The following is a 26,413-nucleotide window of genomic DNA, read 5'->3' on the forward strand; positions in this document are numbered from 1 at the left end:
GTTAAGGTTCACGGTTTCGCCAGGAATAAGCTACAATTCACCAGTGACCGGATGAAGGTTAGGTTCGATCAGAAATCCACTCCTGTTAGTTTCGCGGAAGGTGATGCAGTTTGGCTCTACCAACCAACCAGAAGGAAAGGTCTAAGTCGCTGGTTGCAGCGGTCCTATAGAGCGTTTCACGTTAAGAAAATAACATTGCGGAGATAGAGCCGCGACGGATGTATTTCTTATGGACGATAGAAGTGCAGCGATGCCACGATGAACACAAGCGCGATTCAGGGTTGTATAATTTGTATTTTCGTTTTCACAGACATGAATTAAATTAATGTTTTTTAACGTAATTGACCAAAAGTGCCCATTCGAAACAAGAGATGAAAAGTAGGGAAAATGATTTTAATTAAATAAATAGTATTTACAAAAGATAATTTTACTTTATCTTATTTTAATTATAGTAACGATAGTTTATTTGTTTTTCGGTAAGAATATCATATACCATGAATCATAGAAATCAGTAGAAAATATTGCTTAGTTAAATCATGCACTTTGCCGGCTATTAAAGATTTAAAAGCAAATAAACGGACCGCTTGGAATGCATATATCTAATTACTAATTGCAACTTAAAATAATACGGTGTACATATGTCAGCGATTTTATGTCGTTCTCTGAGACTACATAATGATAATAAGGTTTTGTGGTTCTTCAGTTGTTATTCTGACTTTACAGTTAAATGTTAATTGAAAATGGAAATTCGAAAAATATATCGACAATCTAGTAAACCGCATGCCTGAGAGTTTTGGCAACACTGATCTCCATAAGCCTAATGTTATTTTCTTAACGTGGAACGCTGTATAGGAGGGAGCAGTCCTGGTTACTAAGAAGATAAACGACCTTGTGTATATTGTGCAACTGACGCCACCAGCAAGCCGAAGGTCGTCAACCTGGAGAGACTGTGTCCTTATGAAGGTCAGAATCCACCAAACTGGTTCACTTAGATACTGTTCGGGGACAACAGCCTGAAAGAAGAGGATGATGTTATCAGTGACAATGCTCTAATTCTAGAAGCTGAATTAACCACTTTGTCAGCAAAGTTCTCAAACTCTTTATCTGTATTTTTCTGGAATTTCGTGTTCGAAGCTCGGAAGTGTTGATTCGGCATTCGAACGTTCGATGGAACTTTAGAACAGATGTTCGTGTATATAAACTGCTCGGTTTCTTTGAATAGACAGTAATTAGATAAGTGTGTTTGTAGCGATATCCAGATTATTTTACGCGTAAATTATTGGTGCATTTATAATTCTTAATGAGATATTTGTTATTGAATGAGTTTTTTTTTGTAGTTAAGTGAGTTAAATAAAGTTAGTTAAACTACTTTTACTTCACTTAATTCCTGAACCCAAAGAAAAACGTATCAATATTAACAATTTAAAAAAATCTACCCACCACGTTTAAAATACTTGTTTAAACACTTTGACACTTCTGAAACTTTTATTATTTACTGCTAGCTTCTACTAGCTAGTGAAAAATACTATTACAGATTTTGTTTAGTAGGTAATACTTGAAACTGACTGTAGGAATATCAAGGCTATATTTTCCTGAGAAAAAAAACTGAAAAATTTGCAGTTGCACAAATGTTTTTACAAAATTGGAATCCTAGGAAATATGCATTTCGCTTTATATTTAGGGATCTTGTTTATTAAATTTTACATATCTTCTTATTCTTTTTAGGTAACAGACCAAAAAAATGTCGGTCTTATTTTAAGAACATTAAATCAGTTTTTTGAATATAATGATGATGATGAATCAGAAGTTGAAATCTATTTATCTTTTATCGAAATATATAAGGAAAAAGCTTTTGATTTGTTACAAAATGAGTCTAATCCTCTTAAAATTAAAGGTAAGTATTATTTATTTATTTAGATTAATCAACAAAACTTGGCGGCTGCTTTAAAAGTTACAATCCCAATGATATAAAACAGACTGCATAATTCAAAAGACAAAATACATCTAATAACATTCATTTAGATCCAGTTTAAGTTGACTATTATATATAAAAGCATAAATAATCTGGCTCCATCTTGCTTTGATGAATTTGTTTCTTTTAATTCAGATCTGCATGAAAATTTTACTAGATCAACCATATACATATTTAAGTGATGGATTCGACCGTTACTTGATGGAAATTCACTTTATCTAACAATAAAACATTGAAAACTTTTGTTTTCAACACTTCCACAAAATTTATTTTAAATTATTATCACTACAGCTGTTTCGCTCAGAGTGCCTTTCTCAAGTGATCTATTTTTGGTATGTGTTTACACTTTATAGTCTTTAACTGAATAAGTTGAGGAGGGGAAAACTGTTTGTCTCAAATTGGTCATTCAGAATTATGTCTGTATTTTTTAATTTGTTGATTTCCATAGATTCTAATATAGACTTTATTTTGAATGTGAAGAATTTGAAATCCCTCATGAAAGAATGATTATGGTCTAGAAGGGGAAGTGCGTACGTAGACTCTGTTTTCATATTATTGAAAGCCCTTTTATTATGTTCTGCTATACATTTGATAAAAGTTCTACCAGTTTGAACGATGTAAGTTTTTGGACAGTCGTCACATTTAAGTTTTTATACACCGCTGTGTAATCGCTTTTTCTTTTAACTCTTGTTGTTCTTAATATATTTGCCTAAGATGTTATTTCAGGCCACCAGAACCAGAGTGGACCAAGTGATAGAAATCAAAACTAGAGATATGGGCCAAAATAGTTTAGTGACATTTTCGAGTTAATGTAGAAAATTAAGTAAATATTAAACACATTGCTTAGTTCGCAGCATAATACTTTAAAAATTACAAATATTGTAATGGGCTATAGCCTGATGCTAATTTTGTAAGTATTTGTAATTTTTTTTAACCCTCTACTGCATGAATTATGTTTTAGATAGAAAAAAATTTTTTTTGCAAAATTTAAGATTTTGTTATTATAAAGAAGTACCTATATTAATTTACCAAAGAATTTACAACAATTGTCTACTAATTAAGAAAATAAAAAATAAGCCATATATGGCTTCCTATGCAATAAACCTAAAATGTACAAAAATAGACAGTTCCAAATATGGCTCCTTATGCACTTAAACTAGTTATTGTTTTTAGGAGTGAAATTCTACGAAAAACTTTCTATCTTTGTTTAAACATAAAAATACGTTACATTTAGTACATCTAACAAAAGATCTAAATTTACAGTCATTATAGCACAACAATCTTGTACCGTTCCACTGGGGAAAGTGGCCAATGGCGTCTATACGAACTTCATTGCTTGGATAATCTTGACGCAAAGTAAGCCGCTTTTTGGATTTGGGAGTTTCTGCTTCAGTTATGGAACTGCTTGGTGAATTAACATTTGATAATGGTTGACTCCTTTTCTTTGGCAAACTATTCTTGCCCACCTTGCATAAATTTTCTGCAATATATTGTTTGAAGTCAAATAATGGCATATAATTTACACTCTTTTGGCGCCACATGATCCATGCATTCGCAATGCACATGTCCAACAGGTGAAAAAATATTTTCTTGTACCATTTTTTGGAACGTAACTGAATCCTAGCATGGAATCAATAGATCAACTCCTCCCATATGCTTGTTATAAACATCTATTGATTTAGGACAAGGAATTTCACGATGTTCTTTGGCTTCTCGAAAATAGCGCTCTCTGGAAGTAATAGGAGAACTACCTACGTATGTTGAGAGCATGATAACTAGTTTTTTGTCGTACCAACAAACACAAGCGATTTCTACTCCCATCTATAACAGCAGTTTTCTCTACCATAGTACCTCGACCATGTTTTTTTAACTCTTTTGGTGTAGGCATTTAGCAGTTTGCTACTCTGTTAATTCTAGCTGTCCCTAAGGGCAGCCAACCATTTTGTGAAAGATAAACTTGTAGGTTAGGGCTGTTGTTAATATACCAGAAATAAATGTAATATACCAAAGATAATGACTTTTATTAAACTGAAAAATTACAAATTAAAACTTATTGCTAGTTTTTTTACTTAAGTTGTAATCAAACATTCACTTTTATTGTTTTTAAATGTTTTCATCATACACTACTCCACTGAAAAATTGCTCATTGCTTCGTCTAATTCATTTCTTGCAGTGTTACATTCTGCTAGTTGGTGGTAGAATTGATGATAGATGGGCGGAATATATTCTAGTAAACACAGAAGGTCCTTCTTTTTTTTCAGGGTTGATTTTTCTTCCATCTGGATAGACTGTTTCGAGCTCTAGGTTAGCAGCATCTTGAGAATTCCTTTTACTGAAGTTAACTTCAGTAAAAAGGACTTCTGGATTATTCGAATATTTAAAATGCATGGAGAATGGATGCATCCTACTATACAGCATCCACTGCATTTTTAGCCACTCTACTTTAGATCTATCAATGCTTATCTTTCTGTTCGTAATGTTACTTCCTAAGGCTTTCGTCGATATGAAATCGTCTCGTTTCATTTGTACTACCTTGAATGGATTCTTTTTTCTCGCTGCTGTTATCACGGTGTTCCAATGCTCCGGAATGTATATGTTTGAGAAATACCTCTTCTGCTTTTCTATCAAGCCGAAAGCTCGGTCACAAGGTGAGTAGGAATGGCCGCTCACTGTAAATTTGTGATCAATCTGTTCCATAGTATAAGCTGGATTTGATACAATGTACATACACAACACCGCAATTTTTATATTGTGGTTCTGACCGCCACATTGGTCACTATGATTTTTAAAATGGAGTATAAAATTACAATGCCAAAACAATACTAGTGTCGCCATCTCTTATTTTCGGAGAAAACTAATCTTGGGCCACTGTGGCTTTGAAAATATTATTATGTCACATCGTTTTTTGTGATAATGAAAAAATGTCACTTAGCCACTCTGGTTCTGGTGGCCTCATTTGTTCTAAATGCTGGTGTTATTCCTTTCTTTTTTATTGAGACAAACAGTTCTAACCTCCTCAACTTATTCAGTTAAAGACTATAAAGTGTAAACACATACCAAAAATAGATCACTTGAGAAAGGCACTCTGTCCGAAACAGCTGCAATGATAATAATTTAAAATAATTTTGTGGAAGCGTTGAAAATAAAAGTTTTCAGTGTTTTATTGTTAGATATACATATTTATATAGCATAAGATCCCACATTTAGTTGCCAATTGTTAAAAACACGAGATATCAAAGATAAAATAAAAGATAACTAGCGCGCAACGCTACTGGTTTGAAGTGTCAGTTGTGTGAGTTTTTAAAGCATATGTTGATAGAAATGTTAATAATTATTATACATATTATCACTTCTCAAACCAGTGTCGTTGCGCTTTAACCCTATTTTACTTTTTCTTTGATACCTCGCGTTTTTAATAGCTGGCAACCCTAATTTTCGACTATTTTTTCTCAGGCAACCTTATATCATCATATTAAGAAATAATTAGTTGTAACTTGATATAAAAACATGCATATACGTCATGAGCAGCGTATTTTATTTAAGAAATAATTGAACGAAATAAAATATTTGTCAAAAATTAATTACTATTAATTGAAATAAACATATTTGCGGCCACTTTTTGACTAGCAACCTATTATCAATGTATTCTCCTAGTTTTAAATGTTGTAACGATATGGCATCCTTCAACCTGTAAACAGGCGTTGGGTACAAATGTGTAACGATAATCAAAGAGAATTGAAATACTATTATAAAATAATACCTCAATCAACTATGTGAGCTTATCGTCTATGCTTCGCCTAGCTCAGTCTATCAAGTGTGAATCCGTCTTGTCTTAAAATATGAATTAAACAATGAAAATTCAGTTGGTAACAAATAAAACAATGAATTAACTATTCATATTTATTTAGCATAAAACAAAATAACGATACTTAGTTTGCACAAGCAAACCCTGCCTATAGCTTTACAATAAAATTAAATGATAATGACACTTATGGCATCGATGGGTTGCTTGCGTCGCTTGTATAGGATGTTGTTGCCTCCAGATTACGTGGGTAGGTCTTAGGTGTTTGTCATTTGAGTGATCTTGAAGACAACTGCAGTCTTAGTTGGTTGGTTTTAATAAACTAGAATATAACACAGGGTGTATGTTAGAAAGACATCAAAGGGGGTTAACTTCCTTGTCAATTATTTTACAAAATCACAATTAAACACATAGTAGATGCCAAAGATAAAGTTAAATAGAATTATTATTAAAATTATTAAGTTTTGTAAGATTCCTACATGCATAAAATCGAAAACGTGGCTTTGGAAGAAGTGAGATTATAAATGTTGAAAATACTGTCAGAATTTAAAATATAGGTTACAATGAAAGTACTCAACCCAAAGAGATTTCTGCAAACCATAAAATGAACCTTATTTCATATTTCCTTCATTTATAAATTTTAACTACACATAAAAAAAATATTCCACCACCTTAGAAAAGCTGATTGACTGAAATAGTGGGGAGTGACTACAATGAAGTATAGCACAGATATGATAGAACATATGTCTATGATGGAATTAGCTCTTCTGTCAAAATAGAACAGAGTATTTAGTCTACCGGACAGAAAGTGTGAGGGCGCCAACTATTTTTTGAAGAAAAAATAGTAAAAAAAGAAACTGAAGGTTAAGGAATTAATAAATTAATAAACAAATTAAAATAAAATAATTATTTAAATATAAATTAATAAAGATGTGACGTTTATAACGTTACAATGTATGTTAAAATGTGAGTTTAATGAACTACGTTATAAACGTAGTGATCCTGCAGTGCGATCTTGTACTAATAGAAGCAATAGGTATAGTTGAATGAAATCTCTTGTTTTTACAAGTTTTAATGACTTAAGTAAGCTACAGGACCATATTAAATATTATCCAAATATTTTTAATTTTAAGAAGAAATTCATGGACCATGTTAAGTTAATTAACTGATATGTCACAGATTTTATGTAAAATTAATTTTTTTACTTTAAGATTATACTGGTATTGTACAATTTTTATTAATTAATTATTAATAATTAATTAATTCTGTGTAGTGTTATGTAATGTAATGTTTCTAATATTTTAATATTAACGTCTGTAGTATGTATTATGTTAATGTCCAAATAATGTATTCATCATCATAAGTGGCTCGACAATCCGTTGTGGATCTTGGCCTGCTCACAAAGAAGTCGCAACTACTATCGAGTCCTGGCAATTTCCCTCCATCTTTTAACCCTTAGTATTACTAATAATGTATTACTTATAGCAAATGTAAAATATTAGGGTTTCCTAGTTAACAAAGATTTCATTCATTCATTAAGTTTAGATTAACTATACAGAAAATGTTTCAATGACAATAAAAATGCTCGAACCTAAGCTATCTGAATCATGCAAATAATAGTTCCAGAAATGTAAAAAAGAAGTAAAATAAATTGCAAATTTAAAAATAATAATAATTCCTAAAAACTCCGAGAAAATCAGTCTCTTTAAGTTAGACTTAACAGGTTGACTGCTACGGCGGGCGTATACGCCCGTTTCGTAATTTTTTCAATATGTCCCACCGGGCGTATACGCTCGCTATGCACTCGACAAAATTTTAAGTGTATATTTGCCAACGGTTGTATTTAGAATAGTTTTAGATACAGTATACGACCGCTGTGGCATACAAGGCTCGCATATAATTGTGAGTTAAATAATTGATAGACAAATATTGAAGAAAACTGTAATTTTTATTTTTTAATAAAAGATTAAAGTACTTCTATTACATACAACAAGAAAAAGGCTACAGTATACTATAAACAAATAAACATAACTATTTTGAATTCATATTTTAACAATCTAATCAAAAATGAGACCGCCCTCATTACAAAAGGTCCCAACTTTTTTTACATGATTTTTGGATATCTCCCCACAAAGTTTTTTTGCATAAAAGCCGTTAAAATATTTTCTGGCTTTGTTAAAGGCCCTTATTTTTTAAGAAACTTATGAATTTGTACTGACTTCTTTTATGTCGTTTGTGTTGTTTCATTTTCATCAGTTTTCTCTCATAAGTTAGCAGGGATGTCACTAATTCTTCCCGAAACGCTGTAGTTTGTACTTTTTTGTCAGCAAGCTGGTTGTATACTATGTGAGAATTTACAACGGCTGTCCCCAGAATGAATTCTACCACTTCAGTGATTTTCGTAACGATGAACTATAAGAGGTCATCTGGTAGGATTGATCAATAGATACCTTTCCTTTGCTATATTCAATTATTGCCTTCGGTTTATGAACCCTACCACTGCGCCGCTGCATGGCTACGGTTTCTGTAGTGTGCTTAGTGGTGGTGAGAAGAAGAACGTCCCTTTTATCTTTCCACTATCTATGACTTCTTTCGGATTTCCAGGCCGGTTAGCTCTCAATGTACCAATATAATGTGTTCTATTTTCTAACAAGACTTGTATAATAGTTATCAGCAATAATAGTTCGTCCTGAATTTAGTAGCTTCTTTGAGAGGTTAATGACAATGTTAGTTAGTACAGAAGCTTTGCCCTCCGTTTTTTTCTTTCTGGCATATATTCGTAGATTCCATGTGTACCAATTGCCACCGCATAATTTAAAAAGTTTTAGTCCGTATTTGGGCATTTTATGGGGAATATATTGTTTGAATATCAATCTTACTTGAAATGGAACGATACACTCATCTATACAAAATGTTCGACCTGGAGTATAAACCTTTCGAAAATTTTTTTTCTACTAATGGCTGCACCTTCTCTATCTATATCTGTAGAGTAGAGGGCGAGTTAAGTTTCACAGCACTTAGGCCACAATTGACCCATTGTGCATCCTCCCAGGGAGCTGTCACCCTTAGCTCATTGTCCATCCTGCCATTTCTAGGAAGGTGGATAAGTCACCAGGTTATATCTCTCTTATGTGGGCAGGTGTGGGCCAGGACTCGCCAAACGCGTACTCTCGTATTAACGATAACTCCGGGTATTCACATAGGACATGCTCTACAGTTTCGTCTTCTCGTTCACACTTCCTACATAGAGGTATGTCTACTAGCCCCAGTGTGTGGAGGTGTTTGCTTAGTTGACAATGACCAGTTAACCACAATGACCACATAGAGTTGTAGAGCCAAATGATGATGATGATGACATGGTTTTTGGTATAATAACATATTTATATAGTAAAAAATTTTGAATAAAATCCTTTATAAAAAGGTATATAAAAAACCCAGTTGGGCTATGTTGCATTGACAAAACGTTTTCGGAATAAATATTCCATCATCAGTGTCCTAAAATAGTATTTAACCACTTAATTAAAAAGAACATGAAAAGATTTAAGTTTTGACTAAGGTTAATGTAAAAGTGTGGTTAATACTTACAAGTTAATACATGGATGTAGCCACTAAATATGTGGGTAAAAACCCTTTAAAAATTATTAAATAAGATTTGATTTACATTATGTCTAATTTACAGTTAAGATGTTAAAGTTACCGTTGGATTGGTAACAGGGCGACATATGACTCTACATTAGTTGCGAGTCCTGAGACGGTATGTCTACGAGGACTTTGTCAAAGCAACTGATTGAAATGACAATCTTGGCAGGTTAAGACGGAAGTTATGACAGAGCAGTCAGTGTAACTGTATATGTCTATTTAAGACAGAAGCCAACGTTGTTTAAAAATTGTGAAAGTTGAAATAAAATGAAATTATAACAGTATCAACCATCAATGTTATTGTTTTAAATTATGTATGTGAAATGAAATTGTGGTGAGAAAATTATGTGATTATAGTTAGGCAACCAACTGTACAGTGTCGAGTGGTGTGATGAAAAGATTCTTATATAAGGCCCTTTATGTTTTAATAACATTTGGTACCTGGAAAATGGAAACTAGACACTGGTGGAAAGTTGGGTTCTTGAAAAAATATAGGAATTGATATATTTAATATGTGAGGATGTTGTTCAATGAATGAAATAAAACTATTATGATATAAAGTTCATGTAAAAATTAACTTACAACTCAATTATATTAGGCCCTGTATGTCAAAAAACAACATTTGGTACCTGGAAAATGTAAAACTTCTTGAGTTGTAAGTTCATGAATATGAATATCTGATTGGATGTTGACAAACTGAGTGAAGTAGTTATATTTTGTGTGTTGACTCGTATGAAATGGACAAAATTTGATGGTTGAAAGTGGTTTTGTAATATATTGGTCGTAAAGTACTTAACTTATAACTTGAGAAAAAGCCCTATCTGTTATAAAGCAACACTAGGTACATAGGAAGATAAAAGATTAAGTTATAAGTTGGTAAGTTGAATGAACTATTGGTCTATATTGACTATAATATTAAAATTTAATTGTTGTATGTGGCTTTGTTAAATTTGAGTAAAGAGAATGAAAATTAAGGTGTTTTGAGAAAATTGTGATAAACGGATAGACTACGAAAGGCTGAGGTCCCCAGAGAACCGAAGCCAAACCCTGAGGGAATTGTGTAGAGAAGTAAAATAAGAATTTAATAATATGGAATGGGTGGTGGATGATGGATGATCTGATCTGAATTTGGGAGTGTCGAAATAGAAGCATGGAAAGTATTGGTTATAGTGATTAAGACATGAAGTTTGGGTTGAAAAGAAAAGAGTGGGATAGATAGAAAGTAAGATGTATTGGAAGAAAGGTTTTTAGAGTGAACTAAGGGAGATGAGTATTAGGTGAACTAATAATTAATATGGAATTTAATTGTAGAAGTAAATTGGGGATGTAAGTTAGGAGAATAGTTGGCGATGGAGAGGGAGAAAATCTCGATTGAATGAAACATGACGATTAACGCAATTTGGGCTTTTTTGTTTTTCTTTAAGAATTTCAAGATCTTCGTATAAATCTAATTTGAGGAAATTTTTTTGGGAGATATTGTGGATAAGTGAAACGTCTTCTGGGATATTGAGGGTGTGGTTGTGTTCTTTGAGATGTTGAGAGAAAGTGGAAGTATTTTCTCTTTTTATGTGCTCTAGAGAGCGTGAAGAAAGAGATCTGCATGTTCTACCTATGTAGGTGGCATTGCAATCTGAACATTTAAGTCTATATACTCCACTCCGGTTCATATAGTTGATAGGATCTTTGGAATTAGAAATGTGTTGTCCCAAGTTGTTGGGTACTTTGAAAGAAACATGGGTGTTTTCAACCGAACGTTGGATTAGATTTCGAATATCTCCAGAAAGACTTTCATGGTAGAAAGGGAGTGAAACATAGTTGGGTTTGGTGGTAAGGTCTCTGGGGAACGCAGTCTCCCGCAGGGTCTTAAGGCGTTTTTTGTGGATGAGTTTGTTGATGATGTTGTGATCATATCCGTTGTTGACTGCTATTTGTCTGAGTATATTTAGTTCTTTTTTGTAGTTTGAATCTGACAGTGGAATGCTTTCTAGACGATGGATGTAACTATGAAAAGCTGCGTATTTATGTGACATGGGATGGTTGGATGAAAACGGAATTACGTGGTCAGTCTGTGTGGGTTTCCTATAGATACTGAAGTCAAAGTGGTCATTTAATCTGGTAATGGTTAGATCAAGAAAATTAATTGACATGGAAGATTCTAGTTCCATGGTGAACTTGATATTGGGGTGAATTTGGTTGATTTTGGAAAGTAAAAGTTCAGCTGAATTGGAATTACCTGAAATGAAGACTAAACAGTCATCAACATAGCGAAACCAGTGTAGTATTTCAGGGTTTTTCATGATCTGAGTGGATTCTAAATGATCCATAAAGACATTAGCTAATAGAGGGGAGAGACAGCTGCCCATGGCTAAGCCATCAGGTTGTCTATAGTAATTGTTGTTAAAAACAAAGAAATCTTGATCTAAACAAAGTTGTAATAGTTGGATAATGTAGTTAGTGGTAGATGAGGTAATGGAGTTGGCTCTTAGAAGTGAGTGAACCAGATTAATTGTTTCTAGTTTGGGGACAGAGGTCCCCATTAGCAATCTATTCACCTCTGTCCCCTCTTTAATATATGGTATACAGCCAAATACAGGAACTTTGTTTCCTTGTGGATATTTATATAGGTCGTCCTTGCTCCAATACTTTTCCAAAGAAGGCATTTTTACCAGACCCATGTAAGCTACTATACCAATAAATCTAATCATTTCGTTTTCTTTTAAGTTTGTTTGATCTACAATCTCGTCAGTAATTTCATCATCAACGAAAGTACGAAAACACACTAAGGTGATATATCATTTATAAGTATTGCAGCGTAATTTCGACATAATCCATCTTCTACAGAGTATTCAAATTCATGATGATTTCCAATTGACTGCGTCCACGTATATTCTAGAACGCTTTGATAAGCTCCAACCTCATTTTCCTGAATATTGTCAGTATCTGCTAATTGAGTTTGAGCTAAAGTTTAAATATTAAAGAATTCTTCCAATTGTTAAGGTGAAATATTGTTCCGTTTCCGTTATAAATCTTTCGATAACCTATTGTCGTTTGTTGCTATAGAATCAAATGTAATGCTGGCTGTAGCGTCAACATCTTCTATTTCTTGCTGTGAGGTATCATCTGACAATAGTGATGTAGAACAGCTTGGTTGATCCAAAACATTCCTCGTAATCAATTTCTTTGAAATGATTTTAGTTGGTTGCAATTTACGTTTGATGTTTGCTTTGGGTTTGGACAATACTATTTTCTGAGAAAACATGTCTGAAGATGCTTCTATGTCTGAGAAATCTGAACTGGATAATATTTCTTCATCACTAGTTGACAAAAAAATGGGATCAAGATCGGAATCAAGCGAACTAAATGGGTCAGATTCGTCACCTGAAATAATAAAAAATACGAAATATAGTGAACTACGAAAAAAATTAAAAATCAGTAGACTTCAAAAGATTCATATATCTATTTCAAAAATGAATATCATTATTACCTGATATTTCAGCATCTTTCAAAGCAAGTTTGACAATTTTTCTGCTTCGATTAATCATTGTTGCAAAACAAACACGCACATCAAACAACAGTCAAAGCTAGACTGAGTAGACTGACACTTCTCTGCTTGACAAGTGCAGACTCGAATAAAGCGACCGCTAGTACGACGACCGCTGGTACTATCGGCATAAATATGCCGCATGTGCCAGGGCGGGCGCATACGGCTAACCGTTTTTTTGAAAAATTTTCATTTCTCTGAAATTTTTTTATTCAAATACATATAGAGTAATTATTTTAAAAAGGCATGTTTGTAATTAATATGTGTTTGGCGTTTGGGCCATTTACATATGGACCGTCAACCTGTAAAGGATGTGGCACGTAAATTCATTATGAGTTCAATAATCTTGTTGAATAACCCCTCCACACTCGTAATAATAAACTTTTTTGACCAAATGCTGTCCTCAAAATGTCGTACGGTCGGTTCATCCTTCACAGTATCTGGAGTTACTGGATGGTTACCAGCCGTTACTCGAGAAGAGGAATGAAGACTCTTCTGTTCCATCTTCTTATTATTTGAGAAATTAGTACAGTTCTGATTAACACTGACGAGGTTTACCGGGAATCTGCTATCAGATGCTACTGGCAATATAGAGTATGTACTTTAACAGTTCGAAATTTTTTACATTCAAATGTATATCTTACATAACAAAGGTTTGGAAGTAGTCTATGCTCAGAAGGTACCTCGATTGTTAACCGATGTCGATCCTCGAGATCGATATGCAATTGATACTATTTTTCCCAATGCGTAGGAATACCGGCAGAGCGTTGAAACTTTGACTGTTCATGAATTGCGAAATAATTCCAAGTCCTTTTCAGACTTTTATTTCGACAATAACGATTCAACAGCAAATTACTTACTTTGGATCGTTACCTGTCGTGAAATTAGGTCCATTCAGACCTTTATTTATTTCTAACGGTATAACGGCAAAGTGCTACTTCAGCTCGTTCACCAATTCGAGAAATAAGTCCCTACTAGCTTTTATTTATTCCTAACCGTCTGTGATACAGCGACAGTTCGACAAGTTGTGAAATAATTGTAAGTCTCAGACTTTTATTGAACTATTTATCGAACAATTGATGTCTGAACGGCGAAGTCTTCACTTCGAGCTGTTTAGTTATTTGCGAAATAATTCTAACAGCAAAGTGCCGAATTCCTTCACTTGTTATTTGCGAGATAATTTCAAAGTAGTGAGACTTTATATTTATCTCCAGCAAATTTCTAAATATCGAGAATTCCTTCTTTGACGAAGTCTTGAAGTTCGATGATTTGGAATAGGTGAGAAGTAAATCGTACAGATTCGTTGAAATGGTCTACTCAGCCAAAATAGGTCTCACTCGTTAAGATTAAGAACTAGCGTGTCCTCCTACTGAAAGATGCGCTGCTTTTATGCATTTTCTAAATTGCATGTGTGCAGCGATCTTCCGCCGGAGGGCAATCTTCGCTCTGATTGGTCTACTCTGGCGACAATAAAAGGTGTCTGGATGTGGTATATGATTAGTCAGTGTTGAATTGAAATTAACTCCAAGATTTAGAGTTCTGCATCTTTCGATCAGTAGATCTCAAAGCTCCTTGGTCTTTGGCGTTGAAACCTAAATAATTGTTAGCCTCTTCGATCCAGTTTACCAAAGCCTCCCGTTTTGATAATTTTATCTGTACTTCCATAGTTCGTGATGACTGTTGAAATCTCCAACATAAACTCAAGGGATGTAGGTGGGTGCGAAGAACATGTGGAGGCCACATGGCGGCTGGAGGTTTATAAATGTTGCCCACAGTGATTTCGCCAATTTATGTGGTAACCGCAGGAATGTTATTTTTGTCTGATGAAGAACATATGTGGGCATTTTCTGTTTAGTTTCGAACATAAGTTGCTACCTCTAGAAATAATTTGTTTTTCGTTTTCTACATGAGTTTGTATTGTCACTGGGTTTTAACGACTTCACGATCGCTACCTTCATCAGAGATTTTTGTTTTATGAATAATGTAATTGTTTACCTACCTGAATCTTTCTAAATTGAAATTCGTTTAAATAGTACTTTTGTTTGTTCTGTTATAAGCTGTGCTATGGCATGTATTTTGGGTTGGTGCTAATGGTTGGAAGTGACCAGAGTGTGATTGGATGTTTGGACTACCTTGATCCGCTGATACTGAACGTGAATAAACAAAAATAAACAAAAACATGGGTGGCGAAGCAGATGATGCAGAATTCATATTCAGTAAAGAAGATGAGTCCGAGTTCCCACATAGTAGATGAATCATTTGAATATAACTATCTCCAAGCATACCAGTTTTGTCCTTCAACTCGTTTTTGAAAACCAGTTTTAATCGGCAGTTTCAAAATACTTTAGAATGGAACAAACCTACTGTCTTCAAGATGGTATACGGATGGTTGACAATGATCACAATCAAATTTCAATTTTCTAGGGCTAGGAAGTTGTTATTTCTGTAGAACTAATACCGAAACATGGCAGACAGAACATCTAATAATATATCATATTTAATTTTTCCATTTAATTTTTCTTTAGACATATCACTCTTACATATAAAACAACTTATAATTCAATTAAAATAAACAATTAGGTCAAAGAAATAAATATTAGACTTACTAATATTTGTTTCTTTGACCTAATTGAAATGGACTCATGTGCAACCCAGTCATCATTAAAATAAACAAGTACGGATCTGAAGTCTTCTACATAAATAATCTTCGAAATAAACAGACAGCAGCTCCAAAAAATATATTTTTTTAATTTTTATTTTGATTTTTTGAGAAATAAAGTCAATATAGCTTCAGATTCTTTTTCCTCCTCTAGTCGCGTGTATTTAATTTACATATGTAAGTCAGCAGTTCATCTTCTCCATAGGTACATTAACAATTTAAGGTTATTTTATTCTGCCTGCTGAAATATGTCGTAAGTATTCTAGTACAACAAACGATGGAGAGTGTTTGAGGCACACAAAAAGGCAAAAACAATGTCGCTTTGCTTAGAATCGGAAGATGTGTGGGCGTGGTTCTTTAGATCATTCTTACTAGCACATAAACAAAACAAAAATTGAAAAGAATAAAAATATGATAGCTACTATAGCTAAACCATATATATGGGATAGACAATACAAAGAAAAATCATAAATAATTTGACAAAAAGGACAGAAAACAAGTTATAAAAAAAATTGCCAAAGAGGGCGCCACTTTATCTTTTTGGTGAGGGACAAAGAAAACTCAAAATCAACTTACATATATAAACAAATAACAATAAACAATAACCAATATACATATATAGACAAGCTGTACCCATGCTTTCTCTTTTTAATACTTATTTGTTGGTAACACTTAATATTGGTTAAACTCCATCCATGAAATTTGTAGTAACCTGCTGATAGGACGTTATTACTTTTCACGTGCATGCAATTATGATGCAGTATTCCTAAAAAAAATACACACTGAGAAACCAATTCAAGGTGTGATTTTGAAATTGTCACAAACAATGGAAAATAACTTTTCACTTGTAAATAAAAAGTTGCTACTAATACACAAAAATTTCACATCAACAAACTTTGTACTACTTTAAAACAATAATACAATTATCTAAAAGGATAAGCTAATAGGTATTATGTCAGCCTTCCAAAGACAGTACCTGTTCATTCATATATCTTAAAATTAAAAATTATGAGTTAAGAATTTATGATTTTGTTTGTTTTTAGGTGTAAAAGCAGAAGGAGTTAACAAAGAGAAAGTTTTTAATCTTCATGAAGCAATACATTTTTTAAAAATGGGCAACAAGAATAGACATACACGTGGAACCAACCAAAATTCACAAAGTTCAAGATCTCATGCAATATTCACAATTTATTGCAATACAAAACATAAGTAAGTAAAATTAGAATATAATGCATATTATCTGTTAACACCTTAATCCTCAATGGAGTTACTCCGTTCTAACTTTAGTTTGGCATTTTTGTAGCCATATGTGGCATTGCGTTAAAAGCACATTGTAATTCATTAAATGTTGCTATATGAAAAATTCTTTCATATGGCAATATCCACTTTTAATGTAGTGGAAAATTCTTAAAACAGTGATTTAATTAAAACAAAAAAACTGTAAAAATACGTTCCTCTTAAAGAAGGTCTGAGAGATATTATGATGAGCATCTCAAATTTTCTTTGTTCAGACTTCAAGAGGATGAGGTTAGTTAGGTTTAATTTGAGAGGGCGCTTAACCACCTTCCCACTCGACTTAATAGGCCTATTATGGCCCATCCCTAAGTTATAGTTGTCCTTTCAGCCCAGCCTTTTTAACAAAGTCAAATTATGGCCTTAGGTGAAACTTCAACGAAGTCGTAGGAATCTAGTTGATTAAATATATTGAGCCTTATTCCGTCCAACGCTGGTAGTTGCACATAACGTATTCCGCCGTCTCGTCATCAGCCTGACAAAATCTGCAGCTCAGTCACATTTTGTTCATGTGTCCCTTGAGGCGACAGTGTCCTGTTAGTAGACCTACGATAATACGCAGATCACTACTATTCATATCTAGTAGATCTTTGAATCTTTTCTTCTAGATATGTCATGTATAAAAGCCTTCGATTATTTAAGACCTTTTTGTTCATGCCAGTGGTTAAGTTTCATCCGTTCCACCCAGTCAGATATGGTTCTTTTGGCTGTGTTTCTTGCCATGCCTATGAACGTTTCTTTTGCCTCTCCCCTGGCAAACAGCTCCGCTTTTTCGTTACCTTCAATACCAGTAAGTCCGGGCACTTAGAGTAAACTCTCTTTGTTACTTTTTCCAATCGAAATCAGATTCTGAAGACAATTCCAAACTAACTTAAAGTCAATCCGATTCGATTCCAGTGCCTTTAATGCCGCCTAGCTATCAGAAATTATTTTTATAGATTTTTCCCTACAGTTCTTCGTGACTAGTTCCTACAGGCTCATCTCTATAGCATAAACTTTCGCATGGAAGATAGTAGAATGATTACCTAGGCTTTCACTAAAGCTTAGCCTTGGCTTTCCTTCGTATACAGCAGCTTCCTTCATCAGTTTTAGAGCCGTCTGTATACCAGCATTGATCGGCCATTATGAAATTTGTTATGAGACTCCCATTCGTCCTTTCCTGGAAAGAGAATGGTAAACGTTTCCAACAGCTGAAAATTGTTGATCAGGACGTCTTAAAATTGTAGGTTTGTCATTGTTTAAAACGGTTAAATTTAAATCATCTGCGACATTTAGAAGTTGTGACCCTGTGGTATCATTATTATGACAGCCCCTTAACATGCATAGAGTGGTATGCATTAAAGTCACCACCAATAGTTAAAGGCCTCTCAAATTCTTCAAAAATTTTAACCCAATCGTCATATATTGTTTTTATTTTGGAGGTTTATAAATAGATAAAAACTTTAACGATAAAGTTTCAAATTTAATTTGGTTATGACACAATAAAATATTTTCATTGTAATTTATATTGATTTTATGTTCCACAATTCTAAGAGATTTGTGTACCAAAATTTATTGTTGATTTCTTTTAAACCACGTTTCGCTTATAAGAGCAATGTCGTTATTTTTATCATAAAGAAATTATACCAGACTATTTTTGTTAGCTACAACAGAACGTGTATTCCATTGTATAATATTTAGATTGCGTGGTTTTAGGATTTAATTTTATTGGTTTTTCAAAGTATATCCTCCAACATGTGTTCTCTACTATACTAAAACAATTTTTAATTGAAGGTGATTAATTGGCAACATCGCATTTAAAGCGACAAAAGGATATTTCCCTTATCAACTTTGCAGAGGCGTACCAAAATAAGATTTTAATTATTTATTTAAATACATACGTAATTACGTAAAAATTAAATCTAAGACCGGTATAATTATTAAATTATGTGTGTTTTGACATGTAAAGTAAAAGCCATATAAGAAGACCGGTTAGTAATTAGGCGATGATCAATGGGCATCAAACAATTTTTAAAATTTAAAATTTAATTCCAATCACTTGTAAATTATTTAATTTCATATATGTTATGTTCAGTAAGAATATTTGATTTTGTTGTCTTAAAAGCAAATGAAATGAATATAATATTTATTATTACACACAATAAAAGTTATTTTAATAATGACATTTTAAATATAGAAATCATTCAGTTTACTGTACTATACTATAACTCATTATATAATATAATCTCTCTTCTATGACGTTACAGTCCACATCAGGCCCTGTCCTCTCCCAGCATCCGCCTCCAAGAATCCCTTTCCTTGGCTACTCTCCTCCAGTTATCCACTCTCATTATCTCTTTAGCATTGGATCTTACTTCGTCTATCCACCGCCTCCTTGGATTTTATACTCCGACGTCCCACTATAGTTCCACTAAGTGTTCTGCTCCTACTAGGTGTTGTATTATTATCCAAAAATCCAAAGCCTAAAATAAGATGGAAAGACCAACTACTAGAGAATATATCAAAGATGAGAATTGCAAACTGGAGATGAAGGATTCAGGACTGATGAGAGTGGAAACAGATAGTAGACAAAGCAAAAACACGATAAGAGTCATCGGTTCATTTATATATGTTACGAGCAATGTCCGAAATTGGAAAATCCTAGCATTGTACGGAAAATCTTGTCCACTTCAGGACACTATCTATCAGGACTTGATCAGACACCAGCATATTCTAGTCTAAGCCGCAGATTCATTTTAGAATTTTAAACTGCTGCGTTAGGCTTTTTGTTTTTCTGTACACCGAGCTGGGGATCGAACTCACTTCCATTGAACCACTCGCAATGAAGCGAATGAGAAACCGGCCGCCCAGCCCGCTTGGCTATCTGACCGACATAAAGTGTATTTTAAAGGATAATAATAACTATTGTCTCTGCAATTGGAAGAAGTCTGTCATTTTTGACTGCTTTAAATTGTCCAGTATCATTGTATCTATCATATTTTCTAAAGATGGGAAACAGTTGTATTTATTGTAAAGAAGTTTATTGCGGGCGGCAATTAAGTTTATTGCGGTGCAGTTAAAAAGGGTATTTATTTATAACCACGGCTGGGACAAAAACGTAAAAAAACACTTTTTTCGATCTTATTTTCTCTCGTTATAACCAAATTTGCCTAGCTATAGAGGGTTATAGTTCAATAGAAATTTCACGGGACATCTAATGTACCTCGTTATAAGCGAAACCTCGTAATAACCGTGTTCGTTATAGAGGGAGTATACTGTATATATAGTGATCCTTTCCCAAGTTAATATACTCCTTTTCTAACTTGGCTGCACCGTACTGAAGACGACCAATAGTTAGAAATACGTATATACGGCTGCCTTCCATCGATATACCATTTTTGGTTTTCTGTTTTGCGAGACATGCCATTACTTTTTACTTACTTATATATATATATATATATAGAAAAGAAATTTAATCTTTGCAGATTAGTTAAATAGTAAACTCTTAAATATTGGGGAAATCTGCAAAGCAATCTTTTTGCAGATTTCCCCAATATTTAAGAGTTTACTATATATATATATATATATATATATATATATATATATATATAATTTTCAAAAAAGAAAGAATGAATAGTAGAAAGTAGAGCGTACAAAATTTCCAAATCCACTGGTAACCTTAACATTATTTTTAATACCATACAATGTAAACTAAATTTAAGGTTGATCTTCACCCACAATTAATTTGTTTCTTATCCTAGAGATGGCTCTACTGCTGCATGAGCTCTGGTAAATTTTTTAACTTAATTGTAGATTTCTACATGATGACTCTGTAATATTTTCAAACCCTAATATAAATTACAGTTTTCTATGATTATATCCATTGACTGAGTTGCCAAGTTGTGTAGACAGTAATTTTATCAAATACCTAGTAGACCAAGTAATCAAAGATATCTTTAACAACATCTTTATGTATAATATTTTACTGCTCCGCTGTGTCAATCGGAATATATTATACCAAATAAACAAAGTTACGCATTTGCAGGAACATAAAGTTTCATCCACACATATCATTGAAAAATGATACATATTTATTATTTAAACATTTTTATCGACAAAGAGGTACTTAGCGGCGCTATCTGTGAATATCGTATTACCATTAAATTTATACATGCAATCTTTGTTGATAGTTAAAAATTAAATTATCTGGTATTATTAAATATTTTAGTGGGAATTATATGAAAAATGGTCAATCGTCAAAAATGTTTGACGCATTTAAAACATGCGAACATGTCTTTCTTTTGGTCTGTTTATTACTGGTTTCAGGTTTGTTATCTTCCGAATTAGTGCGTCTTTTTCTCTTCTTTGTATGTGTCCAAACCATCTCAGTGTTTGTGGATTAATAAATTTCACTATGTCTTCCCCTTCGGTTATATTTCTATTTCTTATTTCATGCTTCATTAGTCTTCTATATTCTCCTTGTCCGGGCTTTATTGGGCTGTTTATTCTTATCATTTTGCTTTTAATAATTCTTAATTTTTCTTTATATTTTACTTTTTATTTATATTTTTATCTATTTTCGTAAGACATATTACTTTCGCTCCGTATGCTATCACCGTTCTAATTGCTGCTCTATATATTTTTATCTTTGTTTTTTGCTGTTTTTTTATCTTTAAGTAGTGGGTGATATTTCCAAAACACAATGTTCTTCTCTCGCCTTGTGTGCGTGGTAGTGTCATGCGTTGGATGTATGATTTGTGGTGGTTGATGCGTATTTAGTTATCACGGTTCTATTTGGTCTAATTAGTTCTTCAGTTTCCGTATTCGGCCATTTTATAACGCCAAATGAGTATGTGAAAAGAGGTATTGCGTATGTGTTTATTGCTTTTACTATGTGCTTGGAATTAAGTTTGCTTTTGAGTATTATTATCCCAGATTTAGCCATACGGCTCACACTCCCTCTAAGGGGAAAATTCACTCATCCCAGATACCTACGGTATCAAAAGGATTGAGCCCTGGTGGGACTCTTTCCGTGTTATCGAGCCCTAGGTGACTTGGTATGTTGGAGTATCTCCCAAAAATTTTCGTACACATCTGGACGTTGAGAGTAGTACAGCTTTCTGCATGGTCTTGTAGAGATGTTCATTCAGACCTAGCTTTTTTATGTTTTCTATGAGGTTCTTTGGAATGACTCCAGTAGTAAAGAGAATAATAGGTATTGTCTGGGCACTTTCCATTCTCCACTGTCTTCGTATTTGAATTTCCAGATCCCTGTACTTGGCGATTTTTTCGTTCTGTTTAATACGAAGATTATTGTTGTTGGGTATTGCCACATCAATTAATGTTGTTTGTCTCTTAGGTTTATTAACTAGTATGAGATCTGGTCTATTATGTGCCACTGTTTGGTCTGTGAGCACAGTGCGGTCCCAGTATAGCTTGTAGTTGTCATTGTCAAGTATACTCTCAGGAACGTATCCGTTCCTTATATTCAGTTGCAGCAAATGCCTGACAGCCCCCGGTAAGATGTTGGATGGTTTCCTGAGCTTAACATCCATATCGGCATTTGTCATTCTGGACCTGAGGGTCTTTGACGATATATTTCAGGTAATTTTTGATTGGTATAACCTGATCCTGAATGGCCAGTAGTGAACCTTCTATTTCAGGGAACATCTTTCCTGATGTCAGTCAATAGTTCGACGCTATATTGTCGACATGGTCTTGACTCACCTCATTGGGATGTCGCCCTTGCAGAGGTTTACCCATCCAGGTGCGCATTTTTTCGTCCTTAGTAAGATAGTTTATGCACATTTCTGGTTCCCTCAGTTTGATCGGTGTTGTAGATCGCACGATGTAGAGTAGATGTCTCAGCCTGCACCTGAAAATAAGTTCTTAAATTAGTAATTTGTTTTTCGAGTTGCTCACTTATATCCATAAGTCCTCGTCATCCTAAATACTGCGGTAATGTCGTTCTTTCTACTGCACTTCGAGGATGGTGTTTTTGTGCCTTTGAGAGGTGTGTTCGTACTTTTCGCTGAAGATTTTCTATATCCGTTTTTGTCCACTTAACAATACCAAACGAATAGCTAAGCGCGGAACATGCGTCGGTGTTTAGTGCCTTAAACAAATGTTTACTGTTAAGGTGTCAACATTCCAGGGAGTAATGGAGAACGTACTAAAAAGACTTACAGGCGAAATATATCTAGTCTACATGGACATTTTCAACCTCTCTTTAGTAACATATGGTAAATCTTAAGATTTTTGAGAAATTAAGGGAAACAAGATTTAAAAGACAAGTTGACAAATGTGAATTTCTTAAGAAAAACTAATGCTTATATTAATATAAAAATTACCACTAATGTTATGCAAGCAACACTATTGTTTATAAATATTAAAATAATTAACTAAAAATGCCTAAATAGGTTTTTAAAAACTAATTACGTTTTTTATAGATATATTACTTGTAGATAGAATAGTACAGTATCTATTATTCTGTAAGTTTCAGCATGCCAGATAAAATTCATTCAAACCGATAACATTCTTATTGTAATTTGCCAAAGTGTTGTACAAAATAATTGATATGGCAACCCTGTTAGTATGACGATTCGCTTGAAGAGTTTCGAGGCCGAAAGTAATGCAATCTATCGATGATAAATACTACCAACGTTTGAGATGGAGCCATCTCTCTAGTATAAGATTTGATGGCGGCAGTTCAAGGTATAATTCTTGTTTAACGAGATTTTTCATATGTTTAGAAAAAAATATTCAACGTTTTATTGCAAATATTTTCCACTTTTACAGTTTTATATATGTTGTTATTAAAATTTGTTCCGGTTTCTTACCGGTAGCTTTATTGTAAGCCGGAACATATTATTTTTTCCCATTGTGACAAAACTGTAAATTCAAAAAGTTTCAAAAAATTCATAAGTATTTCTTAGGGTTATATCTTTATGTTTTAAGAAAATTAACAAAATTGTATGTCTGAAAAAAGTAGTTTTTTAGAGTTTTTTCGAAAACGAAAACATGAAGTTTGCTCAAAATTTGTCAAAATACTTATAGTTGTCACAAATACCTTCTCAATTTTTTTCAAATTTTTTGAATTTGTAGTTTGTCTTTTGGGAGGTGCAGATCAACCTTAAACCAACAATTTTTAACGGGTTTTTACCCACATATTTAGTGGCTCAATACATGTATACCTAGTGCACTGATGATGGAACATGGATTCCGAAAACGTGTTGTGATATAGCCCGATTGGGTTTTTTAAATTATATACCTTTTATAAAGGATTTTTAATAAATTTTTTTGTGATATATGGTTACAGCCAACTACAGGAACTTAGATTCCTTGTAAACTTAATACAGATTTACAATAGTCCAAACTCTGAATGAGGGAGATACTTCCGGCTGGTTTCTTAAAGTTGTCCGGGAATAGTAAGGTCAGATCTGGACCTCTGGGGGAACAGCTAAGACTGAAAAGAATCAACCCTGGAACCAGGTGTAACTCCGATTATGTAATAACTTAACTCTTCTCCTTTAAAACCAAAAATATCCAAAAAAAAAAACAAAATAAAGAATTCTTCCCCTTAACTTCTGCTTGACTTCTATAGTAGGCTGAAAAGAACATTTGTGTTAGAGTTCTTTCTTACTCTTGATAAAACGTAGGGAAAAACAAGGTTTATTAACCTAGAAAGGTAGTAAAAAAGTTACTTATGAAGTATGAAAGCAAAAAAACATTAATGGTTTTGTAAATAATGTGACCTTCGTATGGTTTGACAATATTTTAAGTAAAATGGAAAAGCATGCTATGGATATATTTTAGAATATAAAAGAACGGAATGAGACAGAATATTTTATGTCATTACTATATTTAAATCCAGAATGTATCTTAATGAAATGATGTGAGAAAAATCAAAGGAAAATTGACAATATTTAGAAATTAACAAGGCGGATGGTTTTTATATTTTTTTATTGATAATTGGATACACCCGGCTCAGAGTGGCTACAAACCAAACAGGACACTCAAAAAAAAACCAAACCAAAACTTTCTGCTACTTCTTCTTCCCAAAAAAACTTTAATATTCTAAAAAACTTCTAAGCCATCCCTGGCCACCTACTTTTAAACCCAAGTGTCTTTAACCAACGTAAGAACAGAAGTGCTCGATAGCCACTCGTTTTGATTCAGCTAAGCATGCTTGTCAAAATTTTCGCTTGGTGTCGCTGTTTAATACTAACTTAGAATTTAAAAATGTTATTTAAGGTGATTAAAGAATTATTGAAGTGACGGACTCGTTACAGTTGGTATGTTAAATGTGTTTTGTACCCGTCTACAAACATTATAATCGGAAATGTAACATTTTGTTTTACTAAATAAGGATATAATATCTTAGATACAAATATATATATATATATATATATATATATATATATATATATATATATATATAAATATATATATATATATATATATATATATAAATATATATATATATATATATATATATATATATATATATATATATATATATATATATATATTAATAACGGATTGATTACGGCTATCGCCGCTTCTCCGCCCCCCAATTTCCATTTTTTTCTGTCATATGCAGTTACTCTTCTAAGTCTCTTGCCGCCATTGCTTCATCAATATCGTTGCGCCAACTTCTCCGTGGTCGTCTTCTCTTTCTTCTTTCAGGAGGGATCCATTCCAGTACTCTTCTAGGCCATCTGTACACTGGCATTCTTTTAACATGTCCGAACCAGATTAATTGTTTTTTTTTCTATGTCATCATTGATATTTCGCTCCATTTTCATTTCGTTTCTTATTTGTTCGTTTCTAACTCTCTCCAGTTTCGATCTACCTCAGCTTCTTCTCAGATAATCCATTTCTGTCGTCATAAGTTTGTTTCTATTAGCTTTGGTGACGTCCCCTACTTCCGAACCGTAAAGTGTAATACTTTGGACTATACTACCGTAAATGTGATTTTTGGTTTCTCGTCGAATTGTTTTTTGCCAGAGAAGAGAGTTTAAGGCACGGGTCGCTGCTCTGCCCTTGTTTATTCTTTCCCTGATTTCATCTGCGCTATTTCCCTTTTTGTTGAAAATGACCCCCAAATATTTGCAGGATTGCACGCCTTTGATTTGATCGTCTTCCAAGACTAGGTCACATATTTCATCTGTTCCCACTGAGAGATATTTACATTTTGTCATATTCATGTTAAGACCTGCCACCTCATATTCTTCTTGCAGTTTTCTTACCATATAGCTAAGATCGTAGCTGCCTTCGGCAATTACTACCTGGTCATCCGCAAAGAAAATTGTATATAGCGTGTTTTCTTCCACCGTTATTCCCATGTTTCTACATTTTTTTACCCATTTCACTAAGGATCTGTCCAAATAGATTTTAAATAAGGTGGGTGACAGACAGCAGCCTTATCTTAGTCCCTTTGTTGCTTGAGAAGGAGAGGTGATTTCTTGTCCCATCTTAATTCTTGCAAAGTTTTGTTCGAAAATATTATCCATAGTGGAGCGTCCG

General features: G+C 33.4%; 1 protein-coding gene and 1 long non-coding RNA gene across 2 annotated transcripts in view; one reads left to right on the forward strand and one right to left on the reverse strand.

The window, feature by feature from the left end:
* Window positions 1-26,413, forward strand: part of LOC140450249 (uncharacterized) — a 52,082-nt gene that overhangs the window by 3,670 nt on the left and 21,999 nt on the right. The window contains exons 3-4 of the mRNA XM_072543768.1: window positions 1,726-1,894; window positions 16,657-16,822. Of these exons, the coding sequence (XP_072399869.1) occupies window positions 1,726-1,894; window positions 16,657-16,822 (335 nt within the window). The remainder of the gene's footprint in view (window positions 1-1,725; window positions 1,895-16,656; window positions 16,823-26,413) is intronic.
* Window positions 5,859-9,643, reverse strand: LOC140450251 (uncharacterized). The gene is made up of 2 exons (XR_011951995.1): window positions 9,360-9,643; window positions 5,859-6,096 (listed from the first exon to the last, which is right to left on the reverse strand). It is a non-coding gene; the product is annotated as an uncharacterized lncRNA (long non-coding RNA).

Source organism: Diabrotica undecimpunctata, chromosome 9 (assembly GCF_040954645.1).
Source record: "Diabrotica undecimpunctata isolate CICGRU chromosome 9, icDiaUnde3, whole genome shotgun sequence".
Classification (NCBI taxonomy): domain Eukaryota; kingdom Metazoa; phylum Arthropoda; class Insecta; order Coleoptera; family Chrysomelidae; genus Diabrotica; species Diabrotica undecimpunctata.